Source organism: Neoarius graeffei, chromosome 1, assembly GCF_027579695.1.
Source record: "Neoarius graeffei isolate fNeoGra1 chromosome 1, fNeoGra1.pri, whole genome shotgun sequence".
NCBI lineage: Eukaryota > Metazoa > Chordata > Actinopteri > Siluriformes > Ariidae > Neoarius > Neoarius graeffei.
This window is the reverse complement of record NC_083569.1, coordinates 39,617,291-39,638,973: the sequence shown is the minus strand read 5'-3', so window position 1 is coordinate 39,638,973 and position 21,683 is coordinate 39,617,291. Positions and strand designations below refer to the sequence as shown.

Below are 21,683 nucleotides of genomic sequence, written 5' to 3'. Positions count from 1 at the left end.
TGTTTATCTGTCATACTATCACGTGTGTGTGTGTGTGTGTAATAGTTAGAGACGAAAGTGGAGAGCAGAAAACCCTCGGACTGTACCTTTAGACCTGTGATAGCAGAGTTCCTGTAACTCAGTGTTTTTATGTCCAGGTGACTCATTAAACGTCGTGGAAGTATTTGATCCAATCGGTAACTGCTGGGAACGCTGTCAGCAAATGAGCACGGCCCGGAGTCGAGTGGGCGTGGCCGTGGTCAACGGGCTACTCTATGCTATCGGGGGCTACGACGGCCAGTCTCGGCTCAGCACGGTCGAAGTGTACAACCCAGAAACGGATACATGGAGTAAAGTCGCCAGCATGAACAGTCAGCGCAGGTGAGGACGGCGTGCTTTGCAGCAGTGTTCATGATCAGAATAAAAGCTTCATTTAAATATTACTACAAGGCGCGTATTGTTCTATCCAAGGTCTTATTAAACTCTTCTTAAACACATGCTGCGAGAGAGCGGCTATTGAGACCTTCTCTTGTCCAACCAAAGAAACCTCAAGCAACCCCGTGGACCCGTGTAGCGTTTTTGTATAAATCCATAATTTATGGTCATGAACGCAGTCTCTAGCAGTTTGCGAACCACTGTTGAAGTTTATTAATACCGCAGCCCTTTTGAATTCTTGATTCTGATTGGCCAGACATTGTTGATTTAATATTCTACAATAGTTCAGATTTATAGTTGTCTGCAAAAGTCTTGGGCACACACAAAGAAAAGCTGTAGACCAAAAAACTGGCTTAAAAATAAGGAAATGTTTCAACATTACTATTTATAGCATTTTGTTTAATCAGTAAGCCATAAGAAGGGAACCAAAGTCAATGGTGTGAGACGAACCTTTGCTTTAAAAAAAAAAAAGTTTCCGGTACAGTGAGTGCAGCTTGATGAGGAAATGAGCTGTAGGTTTTACTGAGCATCTTACAGAACCAGCCACAGTTCTTCTGGACACTTTGACTGCAGTGTTGTAGTCGAGTCACTAAACCTCGAGTCCCCAGTGTTCAAGTCTGAGTCAAGTCGTTAAAAAAAATTTCGAGTCGAGTCCGAGAACAAGACTCCAAATGCAACATTTGACGGTGGCTGTTTCAGCACCATTAACATTAGTTTGTTCCTGAACATGACGTATGAACAGGTGAATGTGCTTCTCTTTATCAGGAAGTGCGAAGTATTCTGTCCGAGATGGTTGGGAGACAGATGTACAGTGCTGAGCGTAAATGAGGGCACCCCCTTTGAAAAGTAACATTTTAAACAATATCTCAATGAACACAAACAATTTCCAAAATGTTGACAAGACAAAGTTTAATAGAACATCTGTTTAACTTATAACGTGAAAGTAAGGTTGATAATATAAGGGACATTCCACCGAATGGGTGCCATTTGCTTGTTGTACCACTCCCAAATTAAACTTAATTTGTTCTATCTTTTCAACACTGATTATAATAACACACATATTTAACTATTCAAAATGTGTATTGGTCAACCTCAGGCTACGTTACAAGGTTTGGAAGTCAAAGATGGCTGCATTTTTTTCAGTCCTGTTACCAAAACTCTGAAAGTAACAGGACTGAGTTTTTAGCCTAGGATTAGCTAATACATGGAATTAACCACATGGCGTCATCGCATGACCACACTTGGCACATTTCTAGTGATTTACCAAAAATCTGTACAGTATTTTTAAAATAAACAAATATCATCTAAGAAATAATTTAAGTAACAGGACAGTATGTTGACATTGACCTTATCAGTCAAAGTTAAAAAATCATCATCAAATATACAGAAAAGTAAACGAGAGAACTAACTTTTGGTCTTCCCATGGCCTTCAGAAGACACAATTGATGTAACTTCCTGTTGAGCATGTGATTTATGGAATGTTCCAAATTTGTCAGATGGGGTAATATGTTTGGGTAACAGGACTGAGTGAAAACCCAGGGACACGACTAAAATGTGTATTTTAACTAAAGATATTGTGGATTTCTTATGAAAAAAAAATATTTAAACCATGGATAGGATATGGAGTCGCACAAGAGTGCAAAAGAAATACTGTTCCTGAAGGATTTTAATCATAATATTTCATAGTTAAGTATAAAGTTAGAGTGCGGGGACAGGTAACACATGCTATTTTTCAGTGTTTTAGGTAGTTTTTATTAATCCTTACAATCATATATCTTAAATTTGAAATCAGATCAATGTGCAGGACATTCTGCGTAATAAGGAAATGTATTTTAAAGTACATTTTTATGTGCATTTGTACATTATAATTTTCTAGGGACGGAAATGGCACCGATTCAGTGGAATGGCTCATAACTTAGATTACACATTTTTCAGTTTTACTCAAATTAGGATGGTGCAAAAATGAGTACACCCCACAAAAAAATTACTACATCTAGTACTTTGTATGGCCTCCATGATTTTTAATGACAGCACCAAGTCTTCTAGGCATGGAATGAACAAGTTGGCGAAATTTTGCAACATCAGTCTTTTTCCATTCTTCAACAATGACCTCTTTTAGTGACTGGATGCTGGATGGAGAGTGATGCTCAACTTGTCTCTTCAGAATTCTCCAAAGAAAATAATTTCTTTCCACCACAAAGGTGAAGGCTACAAGAAGATCAGCAAAGCTTTACTTGTCAGTCAGAATACTGTAGCAAAAGTGGTGCAAAAATTTAAGAAAGATGGAACTGCAATCATCTCACAGAGACGTCCAGGTCGTCCACGGAAGTTAACACCTCGACAGGAGCGTCTTCTGATGAGAAGGGTTGAAGAAAATCGGCATGCAAGTTCACTGCAGTTATCTAAAGAAATAGAAAGCCAAACTGGGGTGACTATTTCCCGTGACACAATACGGCGTACACTGCAGAGGAATGGCATGCATGGATGCCGTCCCCGAAAGAAGCCTCTCCTAAAGCCCAGGCACAAAAAAGCCCACCTAGAGTTTGCCAGGGCCCATGCTGACAAAGATGAAGACTACTGGGACTCTATACTCTGGAGTGATGAGACCAAAATAAATGTTTTTGGAACTGATGGCTTCAAAACTGTATGGCGTCGCAAAGGTGAGGAATACAAAGAAAACTGCATGGTGCCTACAGTGAAACATGGTGGTGGCAGTGTCCTTATGTGGAGCTGCATGAGTGCTGCTGGTGTCGGGGAGCTGCATTTCATTGATGGCATCATGAATTCACAGACGTATTGCTCTATACTGAAAGAGAAGATGCTACCATCACTCCGTGCCCTTGGTCGTCATGCACTTTTCCAACATGACTAAACACACATCTAAGGCCACTGTTGGATTTCTGAAGAAGAACAGGGTGAAAGTGATTCAGTGGCCAAGTATGTCTCCTGACCTGAACCCAATCGAACACCTATGGGGAATTCTGAAGAGACAAGTTGAGCATCACTCTCCATCCAGCATCCAGTCACTAAAAGAGGTCATTGTTGAAGAATGGAAAAAGATTGATGTTGCAAAATGTCGCCAACTTGTTCATTCCATGCCTAGAAGACTTGGTGCTGTCATTAAAAATCATGGAGGCCATACAAAGTACTAGATGTAGTAGTTTTTGTTGTGGGGTGTACTCATTTTTGCACCACCCTAATTTGAGTAAAACTGAAAAATGTGTAATCTAAGTTATATTATTAACCTTACTTTCCCGTTATAAGTTAAACAGATGTTCTATTAAACTTTGTCTTGTCAACATTTTGGAAATTGTTTGTGTTCATTGAGATATTGTTTAAAATGTTACTTTTCAAAGGAGGTGCACTCATTTACGCTCAGCACTGTAAGTGCAGAAGGTGTGTTTATTAATACAAGTGAAGGCAGGTAAACAATCCAGAACGGCAGGCAAAATCGTAAAATGGTGAAATGGGCAATAGGTCGAGCGAGGCACAAACAGGCTATCGGAGGTGAGGCAGAATCAAAGATGAGAAACAGGAAATCGGGGACCCAAACAAGGAAATAAGGCTCGGTAATGTGTCAGCAACGCAACTCAATACTTCGCAAAGCAAGTGTGTTTTGGCAGTTTTTAGATCGACGCGCTGATTGCACCTTCATGTTGTGCGGGTGAGTCGTTTACGGTGCACGAACGAGAGTCCGCTTGGCGTGCGCGCTGTCCGGTGCACGCCAAGGCGCACCGGTGTGACACTCTTACACAAAATTAGTACAAAAGTTAATGTAGATATTAGGGATGGCGAAAACTAAAAAAAATCTTGACCGACCACCGAGCCTCATTAGCCGGTTAAAGTCGGTTAACCTACGAGTTTAAAATTCTAGAATTGGAATTATTAGAATCTATTCTAAATCTAACCGCGAGCATCCGCACATTCAGTCCCAGTCACTGCCCTCCACTCACATTACCTTTTCTACAGCGCGAAACATTTAGTCAAACGCGGCACTGATGTCGAGGGGTTTGTATTGGAGCAGAGGACAAACGGCCGTGTCAGCAAGGGGCACGCACTTTTGTTAAGTTGCAACTTGGCATTAAAAATATCAGTGTGAACATGTTCTCAATAAACTGCCGTCGTTTTCTAAGCGGCAAGCTTTAGCTCAGTCACTTCCGCTGCTTGCATTGAGCAGCCTATTGAAAACAATCCTATCATACACTTGTCCCAGCTTAACTTTTCATTGAAGATGGGACGTTTTAGCGATGCGGCCCCTGGTGTTTACAGTTAACTGCAGTAGGCTGTGTGTTGATATTGCATGCTGCTACGGACTAGGCACTTTTCTTCGAAGTGAGACACAGAGACCTCATACTGCAGTTGTTTTCCAGCTACCGATATTACGGTTACACGGCTGCTAATTGTGCACAGCCATTGGGAATGGGATAGCTGGAGCTGAGCTGATTAGCCGCTAAGCTAATATAGCAACTGTCTGATGCTAAGTAACATCAGTGAGTAACCAGGTTTTAGTTCAGATCTTGTGTATTATTATTATTATTATTATTACGTTGACATTAATATTCACCAGACTAATCAACCATCGACTTCATTCATGCGCCGTGTTCTTGTTTCTTTGATGGTCAAGAATTTCCTTGATGTTCCGTACCTGGTTAACATCGTAGTTAAATGTAGTCCAACACTGAGACTTTTCTTTCGCCGAGTGGCAGCTGTCTTCAACTGGGGCGGGAGAGCGGGACATGACTGAATGGGTGTTTCTGATTTGTCAGCTGTCGTCCTTACACCGCATGGCATGCCCCAAGCGTTTACAACACAGAATTCCAGGTTCTCCGCTCCAAAATCGGCAGCTTCAAAACGATTGATTTTTTTTTTTTTTAACTGACAACCAAAAAAAAATTAACCGGTTGACGTTGATTCGGTCAAACGGTCATCGGTTAACATCCCTAGTAGATATAAATCTCTTCTGCCAAATTATTATGGCATGTTACAAAAAATAATTTACGAGTCCGAATGCAGTTAATGTACGAGTTCAAGTCGAGTCACGAGTCCTTAAAATTGGGGAACAAGTCGGACTCGAGTACTACAAGCCTGTTTTTGACTGTCCCACTCGCTTCTTAATTTTGCCCCAAAACCCATTAGCCTTCATTATGTCATCTTTTTTTTTAATCTGAAAAGTGGTCTCATGTAATATGCTGCTCAGATACAATAGTAAAATGTTTTTGTACTGACTCGATAATGTAGAAGTCAGAAAATAGAAATCTATAACATAGTTTGTATGAAAAAAAAAAACAATAGGGTGCCTAAGACTTTTGCACGGGACTGTGTGTTAATGAACGTTGTAATATGGTATTGTTTCTGACTGTAACTCCGTCTATAAGACTAAAGTTCAGATGATGATCATTCATTCATCTTCAGTAAGCATTTTATCCTGGTCTTGTTGGAGACCAGGAATAAAACACTTTTGGTCATTTGATGATTTTTATTTCTTTTCTGTCTGTCTAAAGTGCAATGGGGACAGTGGTAGTTGATGGACACATATACGTCTGCGGTGGCTATGATGGCAAGTCCTCACTCAATTCAGTAGAGTGCTATTCTCCAGAAACCGACAGGTGGGCGTGGCTTCTTCTCTTTCTTGAACATAGTCATGATAAATAACCACGATATTAGAAAGTAATTTGACATTGTGTGTGTGTTCTCTCTCTGTCCAGATGGACAATAGTAACGGAGATGAGCGCGAGTCGCAGTGCTGCAGGCGTGACGATATTTGAAGGGAGGATTTATGTTTCAGGTGGCCATGATGGTCTGCAGATTTTCAACACGGTTAGTGAGAGGCCTCCAAATGATCCGTAATTCATCTATCCATCTGTTGCCAAAGTACAAAGTCTACTGTCCTGTCTACAGTGGGGTCAACATGTCAAAACTACAACCTACTGTCATTTTTTTTATACTCCAATCCATCGTGCGCAGAACCCGACTTCTGACACAGAAAAGTGCAATGGAACTGTCAATTACCACGGAATTCCCAGTCGAGAACTAAACCTACCTACAGTGTCTTGCAAAAATATTCGTCCCTCCTGGTGTCTGTCCTGTTTTGTGCATTACAGGATGAAAAAACAGAAATCTGGTGTGCATAAGTATTCACCCCCTTTCATATAAAACCCCTAAATAAGAGCTGGTTCAACCAATTCACTTCATTAGTCACATAATTAGTTGATTAAGATCCACTTGTGTGCAATCAAAGTGTCACATCACATGATGCCTGTATAAATCAACCTGTTCTGGAAGGACCCTGATTCTGCAGCAGTACTAAGCAAGCAACATGAAAACCAAGGAGCCTCCAAACAGGTCAGAGACAAAGTTGTGGAGAAGTATAGATCAGGGTTGGGTTATAAAAAATATCTCAAACTTTGAATATCCCAGGGAGCTCCATTAAATCCATTATAGCAAAATGGAAAGAATATGGCACCACTACAAACCTGACAAGAGAAGGCCGCCCACCAAAACTCACAGACCGGGCAAGGAGGGCATTAATCAGAGATGCAACAAAGACACCAAAGATAACACTGAAGGAGCTACAAAGATCCACAGCGGAGATGGGAGTATCTGTCCATAGGACCACTTTAAGCCGTACACTCCACAGAGCGGTGCTTTATGGAAGAGTGGCCAGAAAAAAGCCATTGCTTAAGAAAACACGTTTGGAGTTTGTCCAACAGCATGTGGCAGACTCCCCAAACACATGGAAGAAGATCCTCTGGTCAAATGAGACTTAAATCGAACTTTTTGGCCATTATGGGAAATGCCATGTGTGGCGCAAACCCAACACCCTGAGAACAGCATTCCTACAGTGAAGCATGGTGATGGCAGCATCATGCTATGGGGATGTTTTTTATCTGCAGGTACAGGAAAGCTGGTCAGGACTGAAGGAAAGATGGATGGCACTAAATACAGGGCAATTCTGGAGGAAAACCTGTTTGAATCGGCCAGAGGTTTGAGACTGGGACGAAGGTTCACGTTCCAGCAGGACAATGACCCTAAACATACTGCTAAGGCTATACTGGAGTGGTTTAAAGAGAAACATTTAAATGTCTTGGAATGGTCTAATCAAAGCCTAAACCTCAATCCAGTTGAGAATCTGCGGCATAACTTGAAGATTGCTGTACACCAATGCAACCCTTCTAACTTGGAGTTGGAGCAGTTTTGCCTTGAGGAATGGGCAAAAATCCCAGTGGCTAGATGTGCTAAGCTAATAGAGACATACCCCAAGAGACTTGCAGCAAAAGGTGGCTCTACAAAATATTGACTTTGGGGGGGTGAATACCGATGCACACTCCCAGATTTCTGTTTTTTCATTTTATTGTTTGTGTCACAATAAAACAACAATTTTCACCTTTAAAGTGGTAGGCATGATGTATAAATCAAATGGTGCTAACCCTCCAGAAATCCATTTTAATTCCAGCTTGTGATGCGACAAAACAGGACAAACACCAAGGGGGATGAATACTTTTGCAAGACACTGTAACTCATGTTCTGTGACGTCACAACAATATGGTGGCGTGCAGTCTAAATAGTCATAAACATGTTTCCCTTTGCATCATTTTCTCCATGATAAACCTCCTTTTTACGGAGTATGAAGCATTTGTTTTGTGAAAGTGTTTTAAAAGCTTTCCAAGTTTAGCTTAGTAGTGTAATTCACTTGATTTCAGTCTAATACTAATACACTGCAACCCCTCGAGAACAAACTACTTAGGGGACGTCCAAATGATTTGTTATGCCGAAAAGTTTGTAATACTGAAATGGACCCACTTGTCACACTCACTCACTCTTACATAAAACAAAGCCAGCTGTGTTTAATTTATATTTACGCTTAATTCACTTAGATATTTACGAAGAAAAGGAAAGAAGTCACACTCGCCGTCGTTTGCTTGCCGAATCTTTCTTTTTTTCAGCCCCTCATGTTGACTGCAGTTATGAACGAAGTCTCTGAGCTCTTTTTCTTTAAAAGTTGAAATGGAATTTTTCAAGATATCATATTCCTTAGACAAATTTGTTGCTTTCTCACCCCGCTTTATCCAGTCCAAGATATCAAGTTTGTCTTTTTGACAGTGTCACGTCCATGTGTATGCCTCAAACCTGTTACTCGTAAACACACACAGTGCCATTAGGACTAATTACCATGCACCTGTTCTGGACTAGAACGCAATCACAGCGCACACTTTTAAGGACTCTCACTACGCGCAGACTTCACGAAGTATACACGCTGTACCTTATGTCTCATTACCAAGCCTTTTTGTAGCACTGTGTTGATATTCTGGTTTCTGACTCTGATTTGTATTTTGCCCTTTGTCTCCGCCTTTTGATATCCTGTCAGCGCCTCGCTTAACCGTTGCCCGTTTCTCGATTCTGATTTTTGATCACCTATTCGGATTTGTTTGTCGGCATGTTTTTAAAAACGACTCTTCCAGCGATTACATCTGTCTCTTGCTTGCGTTTTCTGACAGACGGAGAGTATCTTATGTTTACGAGTAGCCATGACAACAACACTTGCAGAGTAAAGATTCAAGTAAAACTGCTTTTTAGCTCGTAAAACAAAGTCCTTTTAAGAGATTTTTTTTTTTAATAAAGTCAGTGATTGACGGTTCTTGATAATTGTTAGTGATTGACACCTAAGTGAGGCTTGTTAAAGCTAGACTGCCTTTCAGATTTTAAGTGTAGGTCAATGAAAGAAGTTTCCCCGACACCCAATTATTTTTGTTTAGTGGACCGAAAGCTACTGAATTCGAATCACAGACTTCAAATTTTATGAGTTTTAAAAAAAAATAGAACAATTAATGCATTTAGGGCCACATGGCCCTAAATTCTCCGCTATTTTTTCCTGCTTCACCATGACCCAATACAAGATACTACGTCAGGCATTACCTGGTGGACTTTCCTTGTTCATGCAAGGCATTGTGGGATACAAATTTGGAACCGGAGAGAACCGTGGAGGACGCAAATGAAACGTGAAAGACGACTACCATAACGGAAAGCGAGAAGAAAAGACGTTATGCTGTGAAGGAAAGGAAACGCAGGACCAAACTAATACCCTGTCCACACTAGGGATTTTGTACTGATACGATACTACTTTCGTACCGCAACACCTGTCCACACTAGCAACTATACCGGTACTGTAGCGGTATAACCGTATCGGTACGAAACCCACAAATGTATGGGTTTCGTACCGGTACAGTATCAGTACTGTAGCGCTTCGCTGTAGTGTGGACAGATGAAGCGGCTTTGTATCGATACAAATATAATGCGCATGCGCAAAGTCACACACCTCAATCAATGTCTTCGCTGAATAAAATAGTGAAGAACGGAGATTCGTTTTCTTTGTTTCTTTCTCAACTGCCTCGCGCGTTTTATACGATTCGACTGAATAAATGACCACCAGAAATACATACTGTACATGGACAACAAAAAGCACACACACGTTGTTTCATCCGCCATATTCTCGGAAGGAAGTTACTCGGTAACCACGGAAACATTTCGCGCACGCGCATTTCAACTACCGTGAAAGAAAACCGCTAGTGTGGACAGATGCACTAAACTGTACCGGTATACTTTGTATCGATACAGTTATACCACTATCGTACCGGTATATATGTGAACACAGCTTAATAAATATCGGCGGTCAGCGAGCACCTCGGTGTGATCAGCTGTTCATTTAGGGACAGAATGATGGAACTGTCAGTGCACGGTCAAGGTAAACCTGTAGATGCGCACACGGACTTCCTCTGCGGACTTCATGCACATGATTTGCTCGGGAATCTCCTCAAAAATTAAATAACTTCCCAGCCACAGAATGGCCTGATATTTTGTGAGATATTACAGAAATAAACACACATCACAATGACTAAATTTCAGAGGGAGCTCAGTTTCACCGATTTTATGAAATCGAAAGGCCGTATAGCTTTAAGTCTGTGTTATGGCGTGAACACGTATTGTTCACTTGACTGCGGACTTGATTACTTAATGTTTGCCTCTGGGGGAGGAGCGCATGGCTCAGTGATGATGTGTGGTTTTTTTTTTTTGGGAGACTCCGACTCATTGTCATTAAAGGCGGCGGAAGTGAACTTGGTTCATTATATGCGAAAGTTCATAGTTAAAGCGTTAATTATAGCAGGGTCGCAGTGTACTATACTAATGCTGCATTCGAGGTGGAGTTGTAATTCCCCAGTTACACCCATGAAAAACCACCGAAGGCATCCTTTCAACTTGAAAATTCAACTGAGCATCTTCTGAGAGTCATTTCCTTCTTGTCTATGGAGGGACATCAGATCACCATGGTCACGCACTGTGAACAGTGTGAACTCCCTCTTGATCATTTAAGAAACAGCACTCAACACCGTTGAATAGATTTGAATAAGAGATATTCGGTGTTTCATTTGGTTCCAGAAATGAATGAAATAACCCAATAAGGCCAAGTACTTTTTTTTTTTCCCCCCAAATATATTTATTGGTCTTTTTGCATTACAGAATACTTTAACAATTGAACTACTGTCACAGATAGAACCTAACATTCTCACACAGACACACACGCACCTAAACTTGCACAATCCACGTCAATGCACAATTTTGCAAAATTAAAATCAATGTAAAATTTGAAATTAAATACTTCAATATACAACCCCAATTCCAAAAAAGTTGGGATGTTGTGTAAGCTGTACATAAAAACAGAATGCGATAATTTGCAAATCATGGAAATCCTTTATTTCACTGAAAATAGTACAAAGACAACATATCAGATGTTGTAACTGAGAAATGTTATTGTTTTTTGAAAAATATATTCTCATTTTGAATTTAATACCAGCAACACATTTCAAAAAAATTGGGACAGGGGCATGTTTACCACTGTGTTGCATCACCTCTACTTTTAACAACACTGTAAACATTTGGGAACTGAGGAGACCAACTGCTGTAGTTTTGAAAGACAAATGTCCCATTCTTGCCTGATATACAGTTTCAGTTGCTCAAGTTTGGGGTCTCCTTTGTCGTATTTTGCACTTCATATTGTGCCAAATGTTTTAAATGGGAGACAGAGCTGGACTGCAGGCAGGCCAGTTTAGCACCTGGACTCTCTTACTACGGAGCCATGCAGTTTTAATGTGTGCAGAAAGCAGTTTGACATTGTCTTGCTGAAAGAAGGAAGGCCATCCCTGAAAAAGATTTTGTCAGAATGGCAGCATATTGCTTTGAAACATGTATATATCATTCAGCATTAATGAAGCCTTCCCAGATGTACAAGCTACCCATGTCATGTGCACTAATGCACCTTCATACTATTACAGATGCTGGCTTTTAAACTGTGCACTGATAACAAGCCAGATGGTCCCTCTCCTCTTTAGCCTGGAGGACATGATGTCTAGGATTTCTAAAAATAATTTCTAATTTTGATTCGTCAGACCTTGGGACAATTTTCCACTTCGCCTCAGTCCATCATAAAAGAGCTCGGGCCCAGAGAAGTTGGCAGTGTTTCTGGATATTGTGTGTATATATGGTTTTAACTTGTATTTGTGGATGCAGTAATGCACTGCTTTCACAGATGATGGTTTTCTGAAGTGTTCCTGAGCCCATACAGTGATTTCCACTACAGACACGTGTCTGCTTTTAATACAGTGTCACCTGAGGGCCTGAAGATCACAGTCATCTAATGTCAGTTTTCAGCCTTGTTTCTTGCATACAGAGATTTCTCCAGATTCTCTCAACCTTTCAATATTATGATGCACCATTGATGATGTGATCCCCAAATTCTTTGCAATTTTACATTGAGAAACGTTATTCTTAAATTGTTGCACTGTTTGCCCACGCAGTCTTTCACAGAGCAGTGAACCCCTCCCCATCTTTACTTCTGAGAGACTCCACCTCTCTGGGATGCTCTTTTTATACCCAATCATGTTACTGACCTGTTGCCAGTTAAACAAATTAGTTTTTTTTTTTTTTTAGCATTACACAATTTTGTCAGTCTTTTGTTGCCGCGTCGCAACTTTTTTGAAATATGTTGCTGACATCAAATTCAAAATGAGCTTATATTTTTCAAGAAACATTTCTCAGTTTCAACATTTAATATATTGTCTTTATACTATTTTCAATGAAATGTAGGTTTTCCATGTCTTTCAAATCTTCACATTCTGTTATTATTTATGTTTTACACAGTGTCCCAACTTTTTTGGAATTGGGGTTGTAATAAGGATCACACTTTTTTAAAAAAAAAGAAAAAAACCCAAAAACATCTCATCTCATTATCTCTAGCCGCTTTATCCTGTTCTACAGGGTCGCAGGCAAGCTGGAGCCTATCCCAGCTGACTACGGGCGAAAGGCGGGGTACACCCTGGACAAGTCGCCAGGTCATCACAGGGCTGACACATAGACACAGACAATCATTCACATTCACACCTACGGTCAATTTAGAGTCACCAGTTAACCTAACCTGCATGTCTTTGGACTGTGGGGGAAACCGGAGCACCTGGAGGAAACCCACGCAGACACGGGGAGAACATGCAAACTCCACACAGAAAGGCCCTCGCCGGCCACGGGGCTCGAACCCGGACCTTCTTACTGTGAGGCGACAGCGCTAACCACTACACCACCGTGCCGCCCACCCAAAAACATACATATATAATAAAATGAAATAAATAAAAGTTTACATTTCAGACTCGATAATGCTCATATATGATTCCCAGAGATGACCAAACTCTGTTTTCCCTTAGCAATATATGTTAGTCTTTCTAGACCAAGGCACTCTGAAAGTTCCTTTATCCACTGTTTCATAGAAGGTGCCTCTACACTCTTCCAATTAAGTGCAATCACTCTCCTGGCTTGTAGATGTCCAAAGTCCAGTAGTTTAGTCTGTTTCTGCATTTGTATGAAGTTCAATGGATGGATTCCAAGTACACACAGCTTAGCATTTAGTGGTATGTTAACACTCTCTGAGGTCCTGGGCCTGTCAGACACTCTGTGGCAGTCTGATAAACCTTAACATTTTTAAGTATTTCATCGAGCTAAAAACATCCATGCAAAAGTGACACACATTAGATTAGATTAGATAAAATTTTATTGATCCCTTTGGGCGGGTTCCCTCAGGGAAATTAAGATTCCAGCAGCATCATTACAGATAAACAGAGAAAAGAAATAGAGAAAACTTCTAGATAAATTAAAATAAATTAAGTATTTACATATACAAATGTAAAAAGAATAAGATATGGGAAGGGGGGGTAGTGGTTATATTCTGGACACCCTCAGCAATAATAATATGAGAGTAAAGTGAATGTAATGAAATTTGTTTTTTTATAGATGAAAGTCTTCCGGATTTACCCGGAAATCCGGATATTTGACAAAACTTTTGAAAATCTCCAGTTTTCCGAATGGAGAAATGTATTTTTCGGATTTTTCGCGTTCTTAGACGCGACGTAATACTTCGCATCGTCCTTGCATGGGCGCAGTCCTTAAATAGCCCAAACATCATTCATTGATTAAAGACAGGTGTTCTTTGTTAACGGCGCACGTGCCGGAGCTCGTTAGGTGTGCGCGCCTTCAGGTGCACGAGCTAAGGCACGCAGGACTGACACCGTTCTGCGCAAGTGCAACACAATCGCACTAGAAAGCATGTTCAAGCTGCCAGTGAAGCTGCAGTCTTTTTAGTTGTGAATTACAAGTATTTCCTCACGTTAATAATTCGCCACGTCAAAACAAGCAAAACTTTCCTCCTCCTTTCGACGTGAATGTAGCCAGGAAAATCACGACGTTTTCTAAGTGCACTCCTGAAAATTGCTCATTAACTAGGGGAATTAAATTTGATATTTTTGACGTTAATCATTAATGTACATGAAAGAAAAAGGCTTAAAAGTAATAACTTGTTTTAGTGAAAATAAGCACTAAAATGCACTAGAATGCAGGGTTTTGCATGTTATGTTATTAAAATTTTGTCGGGGGACGCCCCCCCCATCTTACACTACGTTCAGACTGCAACCTGAAACGACCCATATCCGATTTGTTGTGAAATCCGATTTTTTTGTTAGGCCGTTCACATTACCAATTATGAGACTTGTATGCGATCTCCAATATGAACAGAAAACGACCCAAAAGTGTCCCGCATGCGCAGATTGACACGTAATAAGCACATCTACTTAATACGTAAACAAAAAAAAAGCGCACTCTTCAAGTTTGCAAGTAAAGCATGGAGATGAGGCGAGACCTGGCGATGTGGTTTTTGTGGCGGCGGCGGAACTCACACAATAATCTGATTAATGTGGGCAGCAGACTAATGAGACCGAAGGTGTCAAATTACTGGAAATTTCCAGAACAATCTTATAATCTTGTAATACAGGATGATTTAACATCCAGGTTCCTACCAAATCCACCATTAGCTTGATCAATTCTCATCTCATCTCATTATCTCTAGCCGCTTTATCCTTCTACAGGGTCGCAGGCAAGCTGGAGCCTATGCCAGCTGACTACGGGCGAAAGGCGGGGTACACCCTGGACAAGTCGCCAGGTCATCACAGGGCTGACACACAGACACAAACAACCATTCACACCTACAGTCAATTTAGAGTCACCAGTTAACCTAACCTGCATGTCTTTGGACTGTGGGGGAAACCGGAGCACCTGGAGGAAACCCACGCGGACACGGGGAGAACATGCAAACTCCACACAGAAAGGCCCTCGCCGGCCCCGGGGCTCGAACCCAGGACCTTCTTGCTGTGAGGCGACAGTGCTAACCACTACACCACCGTACCGCCCCTTGATCAATTCTATAAAAGTCTATTTAAATTCTGAAAACTGTACAAATGTTGTTGTTTTCCACCAAAGAGGCGGGATTAGCCAATGCAGAATAGTGACGTTTGTCTCTTGTTGATGACGTGTAGGTCGCATGAATGTGACCTGTCCGGTCAGACTGCAGTCGCATGTGAAAATAACAGATTGGAATTAGGACCACATATCCAAGCAGCCTGGGTCGCATGTGAAAAAAATCGGATCTGTGTCGTTCAGATCGTCAATAACAAATCGAATACAGGTCGCATATGGGCAAAAAAATCGGATATGGGTCGTTTCAGGGTGCAGTCTGAACATAGTCTTAGTTTGACTTTCAAAAGTTCAGGATTTTTTTTCTTTGTTCCACTTTCATCTCTAGTTTTTATTTAAATTAAGTGCAAACACAACCTTACAAAAAACTATTTTCAGAGTCTTCAAACCTTGTAAAAAAAAAAAAACACTATATCTGCACAAGACTTTTGAAGTCTGAACCTTGTAAACATAGGTGTTAGCTACATAAAAGTACGAACAGCATTCAGAAATGTTATGTAGTTTCAGAATCAGAATTACTTTATTAATCCCCGGAGGGAAATTCAAAATTGCAACCAAGCTCCTGAATCAAGGAAGAAGTATGTCTAAAAATAGAAGATAAAATAGTCCTTAAAAAGAATAAATAAAAATAAAATGTAAATAAGTTCAATAACTTAAGTAAAAGCAAAATGAAGTGATTTTTTTATATACAATGATTCCTATATACATATATTGCACTTGAGTTAAGGATACATGGTAAGAGTGTACCACAGTTCTACAGTGGCATTGTACAGCTTGACTGCAGCAGGTAGGAATGATTTCCTGTGTCTCTCAGTTGTGCAGTGTGGAAGAATCAGCCGTTTACTGAACATGCTCCTGTGGCTGATCAGCTCCTCATGTAGAGGGTGGGAAGGACAGTCTAAGATTTTTTATTTTGGACAGTGTCCTCTTCTCCAACACCACTGTCAGAGAGTCCAGTTCCACGCCTGCAACATGGCCGGCCTTCCTGATGATCTTATTGAGTCTGTTGGTGTCCTTCACCTTCAAGCCGCTGCCCCAGCAGACGACAGCGTACAGGATGGCGCTGGCCACCACAGGCTCATAGAACATCCGCAGCATCGTTCGGCAGATGTTGAAGGACCTTAGCCATCTCAGAAAATGGAGAAAATCAATACTAATTGTACAACCCCGATTCCAAAAAAGTTGGGACAAAGTACAAATTGTAAATAAAAACGGAATGCAATAATTTACAAGTCTCAAAAACTGATATTGTATTCACAATAGAACATAGACAACATTATCAAATGTCGAAAGTGAGACATTTTGAAATTTCATGCCAAATATTGGCTCATTTGAAATTTCATGATGGCAACACATCTCAGAAGTAAAGATGGGAAGAGGATCACCAATCCCCCTAATTCTGTGCCGACAAATAGTGGAGCAATATCAGAAAGGAGTTCGACAGTGTAAAATTGCAAAGAGTTTGAACATATCATCTACAGTGCATAATATCATCAAAAGATTCAGAGAATCTGGAAGAATCTCTGTGCGTAAGGGTCAAGGCCGGAAAACCATACTGGGTGCCCGTGATCTTCGGGCCCTTAGACGGCACTGCATCACATACAGGCATGCTTCTGTATTGGAAATCACAAAATGGGCTCAGGAATATTTCCAGAGAACATTATCTGTGAACACAATTCACCGTGCCATCCGCCGTTGCCAGCGGAAACTCTATAGTTCAAAGAAGAAGCCGTATCTAAACATGATCCAGAAGCGTAGACGTCTTCTCTGGGCCAAAGCTCATTTAAAATGGACTGTGGCAAAGTGGAAAACTGTTCTGTGGTCAGACGAATCAAAATTTGAAGTTCTTTATGGAAATCAGGGACGCCGTGTCATTCGGACTAAAGAGGAGAAGGACGACCCAAGTTGTTATCAGCGCTCAGTTCAGAAGCCTGCATCTCTGAAGGTATGGGGTTGCATTAGTGCATGTGGCATGGGCAGCTTACACATCTGGAAAGACACCATCAATGCTGAAAGGTATATCCAGGTTCTAGAGCAACATATGCTCCCATCCAGACGACGTCTCTTTCAGGGAAGACCTTGCATTTTCCAACATGACAATGCCAAACCACATACTGCATCAATTACAGCATCATGGCTGCGTAGAAGAATGGTCCGGGTACTGAACTGGCCAGCCTGCAGTCCAGATTTTTCATCCATAGAAAACATTTGGCGCATCATAAAACGGAAGATACGACAAAAAAGACCTAAGACAGTTGAGCAACTAGAATCCTACATTAGACAAGAATGGGTTAACATTCCTATCCCTAAACTTGAGCAACTTGTCTCCTCAGTCCCCAGACGTTTACAGACTGTTGTAAAGAGAAAAGGGGATGTCTCACAGTGGTAAACATGGCCTTGTCCCAACTTTTTTGAGATGTGGTGTTGTCATGAAATTTAAAATCACCTAATTTTTCTCTTTAAATGATACATTTTCTCAGTTTAAACATTTGATATGTCATCTATGTTCTATTCTGAATAAAATATGGAATTTTGAAACTTCCACATCATTGCATTCCATTTTTATTTACAATTTGTACTTTGTCCCAACTTTTTTGGAATTGGGGTTGTATTCAAAGAGCACCTCCTATCCTAACAACCCACTAACCATCTAACAAGCACTCTCCTCCTTCTTACTCTATGATTTCCTTTGTTTTACTGTAGCTTGATTTGTTTTTCTCAGTTGCAAGTCGCTTTGGATAAAAGCGTCTGCTAAATGTAATGTAATGTAGTTCTGCCTATACGCTAACTGAAAAAGCATGACAACAACCGCTAGTGAGACATCTTCCTTGCATTGGCCATTCCTCAAAGTTTCTTAGTTGGTATGGAAACAAGTGAACATGTGCACTTGTTTTATACCGGTGAAATGGGGCGTGTTCTCACCTCCCCTTGCTACACAATGAGCGAATGACAACACTGATGTTCCATGCGCTTAACATGTAAATAGCTGAAGGGTGTGTTGTTAAGAGGCTGTTGCTGGCTGAAGTACTGAAATTCGTAAGAGTTGTTTTTATTCTCTTTACAAAATGCTAAAGATAAAGTTTGTTTTAAAGATATATACACAGTGGGGCAAAAAAGTATTTAGTCAGCCACCAATTGTGCAAGTTCTCCCACTTAAAAAGATGAGAGAGGCCTGTAATTTTCATCATAGGTACACTTCAACTATGAGAGACAGAATGGGGGGAAATAATCCAGGAAATCACATTGTAGGATTTTTAATGAATTAATTGGTAAATTCCTCGGTAAAATAAGTATTTGGTCACCTACAAACAAGCAAGATTTCTGGCTCTCACAGACCTGGAACAACTTCTTTAAGAGGCTCCTCTGTCCTCCACTCGTTACCTGTATTAATGGCACCTGTTTGAACTCGTTATCAGTATAAAAGACACCTGTCCACAACCTCAAACAGTCACACTCCAAACTCCACTATGGCCAAGACCAAAGAGCTGTCAAAGGACACCAGAAACAAAATTGTAGACCTGCACCAGGCTAGGAAGACTGAATCTGCAATAGGTAAGCAGCTTGGTGTGAAGAAATCAACTGTGGGAGCAATTATTAGAACATGGAAGACATACAAGACCACTGATAATCTCCCTTGATCTGGGGCTCCATGCAAGATCTCACCCTGTGGGGTCAAAATGATCACAAGAACGGTGAGCAAAAATCCCAGAACCACACAGGGGGACCTAGTGAATGACCTGCAGAGAGCTGGGACCAAAGTAACAAAGGCTACCATCAGTAACACACTACACCGCCAGGGACTCAAATCCTGCAGTGCCAGACGTGTCCCCCTGCTTAAGCCAGTACATGTCCAGGCCCATCTGAAGTTTGCTAGAGAGCATTTGGATGATCCAGAAGAGGATTGGGAGAATGTCATATGGTCAGATGAAACCAAAATAGAACTTTTTGGTAAAAACTCAACTTGTCGTGTTTGGAAGAGAAAGAATACTGAGTTGCATCCAAAGAACACCATACCTACTGTGAAGCATGGGGGTGGAAACATCATGCTTTGGGGCTGTTTTTCTGCAAAGGGACCAGGACGACTGATCCGTGTAAAGGAAAGAATGAATGGGGCCATGTATCGTGAGATTTTGAGTGAAAACCTTCCATCAGCAAGGGCATTGAAGATGAAATGTGGCTGGGTCTTTCAGCATGACAATGATCCCAAACACACCGCCCGGGCAACGAAGGAGTGGCTTCGTAAGAAGCATTTCAAGGTCCTGGAGTGGCCTAGCCAGTCTCTAGATCTCAACCCCATAGAAAATCTTTGGAGGGAGTTGAAAGTCCGTGTTGCCCAGCGACAGCCCCAAAACATCACTGCTCTAGAGGAGATCTGCATGGAGGAATGGGCCAAAATCCCAGCAACAGTGTGTGAAAACCTTGTGAAGACTTACAGAAAATGTTTGACCTCTGTCATTGCCAACAAAGGGTAAATAACAAAGTATTGAGAGAAACTTTTGTTATTGACCAAATACTTATTTTCCACCATAATTTGCAAATAAATTCTTTAAAAATCAGACAATGTGATTTTCTGGATTTTTTTTCTCATTCTGTCTCTCATAGTTGAAGTGTACCTATGATGAAAATTACAGGCCTCTCTCATCTTTTTAAGTGGGAGAACTTGCACAATTGGTGACTGACTAAATACTTTTTTGCCCCACTGTATGTATGTATGTGTGTGTGTGTGTGTGTATATATATATATATATATATATATATATATATATATATATTTGAAAACTAGAAGATTCAAGGTTTCTAGTGCTGTTACTTGAGCGTTTCTAGCACAAAAACTCGCGGAGCTTTAGGCCCTGTCCACACGGCAACGGATTCAGGTGACTCCGGTACAATTGCTTATCATTTAGGCCTGGCGTCCACACGGCACCAGCGTTTTGGGTGCCCAAAACGCAATCTTTTTGAGAACGGGTTCCAGAGTGGAAAGATCTGGCAACGTTGCCGTTGTGAAGTCGTCTGGATGAGTAAAACGGATTTGTTTACGATGACGTCACAACCACATGACTGTGAGTGCTTCACGCCGGGTAGAAGTGTAACGAATATCACCCGGAAAAAGCCTTACAGAGCACTAGTGAGAGTGAAACACGAGCTTGGATATTATTATTATTATTATGTTCAGTGTTAGTTCACAGTAGTAATGCAAGAAGCAGAATAGTGACAGTAATAGTGAAGCAAAAACATGCAATTGTACAAACACTGCAGCTCTACAGCAAAATATTCATTTATGAAATGGTCTGATTCTTAACACCAGTAGTGCCAATGATCTCATTGTGATGCGATGCGAGTTGTCAACAAATCCTATAACTTGGTTCATGAAACGCGCTTACAAAATATTTTCACTGTGAATATTTATTGTGTAATGGTGCAAAGTGAGAGAGAGAATAGCCCTTAGGGCAGAGTCAATCCCGCCAGCAAAAATAAGGGAAAAAAAGAGCGATCTCACCTCTTCAGATGATGGTTTAAGTCCTACAATACATTCCTCAAAAAAGGGCGTAGAAAAGCAAATTAATCCATCAACGTGTATCATTCAATTTATTCCGGACCATTAAAGACGCCGCCTTCCGCGTACGTCATCCTTGCCGCCATATTGGAAAGGTCAAAGCGGAGAATAAAGATTAGCTGCGTTTAACTGTACCAACAGGTTTACCATCCAAACGAGATCACATGGGATTACCTTTCACAGGTGAGAAACAACAAATTAATCCATCAACGTGTATCATTCAATTTATTCCGGACCATTAAAGACGCCGCCTTCTGCGTACGTCATCCTCGCCGCCATATTGGAAAGGTCAAAGCGGAGAATAAAGATTAGCTGCGTTTAACTGTACCAACAGGTTTACCGTCCAAACGAGATCACATGGGATTACCTTTCACAAATGAGACTGGAAAAATACTTTTCATTGTATTTGGTCATTATAATGTAATTTTACGAACAGATTTTCCTGATTTTGTGGCTAATATGAAGTCTCGCGCATAATAGTTTATGCGCATGCGTCCTTACTTCTTCTATTCCCATACGAAAAAGAACAGTAAAGAACTTATAAGAGTTTACCACTGTCTTAGTAGTAAATCCTTATAAGGATTTATAAATAAATATATATGCCATGTATGATTTACTCCTGAAAGTGGCCCATTTTGCATTTTCCTCATACAAATTTTTTATGAAAATCTAGTATGTATGAAGTGAACATTGTGCATGGTTTTTACAGATAATGTGTATGATGAATTACACCGTCTTTGTATGCTTCACGTAATGTTTGTAGTTTTAAATTATATTTTACAGTTTAAAATGTATATGCCTTTTATATGTAAATCCATTTACATATAAAAGGCATATACATTTTAAACTGTAAAATATAATTTAAAACTACAAACATT

The 21,683-nt window shown here is 40.7% G+C and overlaps 1 protein-coding gene across 1 annotated transcript in view; it reads left to right on the top strand.

Annotated features, from left to right (window-relative positions):
- klhl18 (kelch-like family member 18) overlaps positions 1–21,683 on the top strand; it is a 71,822-nt gene that overhangs the window by 41,214 nt on the left and 8,925 nt on the right. The window contains exons 7-9 of the mRNA XM_060931590.1: positions 138–360; positions 5,916–6,020; positions 6,120–6,231. Coding sequence (XP_060787573.1) covers positions 138–360; positions 5,916–6,020; positions 6,120–6,231 — 440 coding nt within the window. The remainder of the gene's footprint in view (positions 1–137; positions 361–5,915; positions 6,021–6,119; positions 6,232–21,683) is intronic.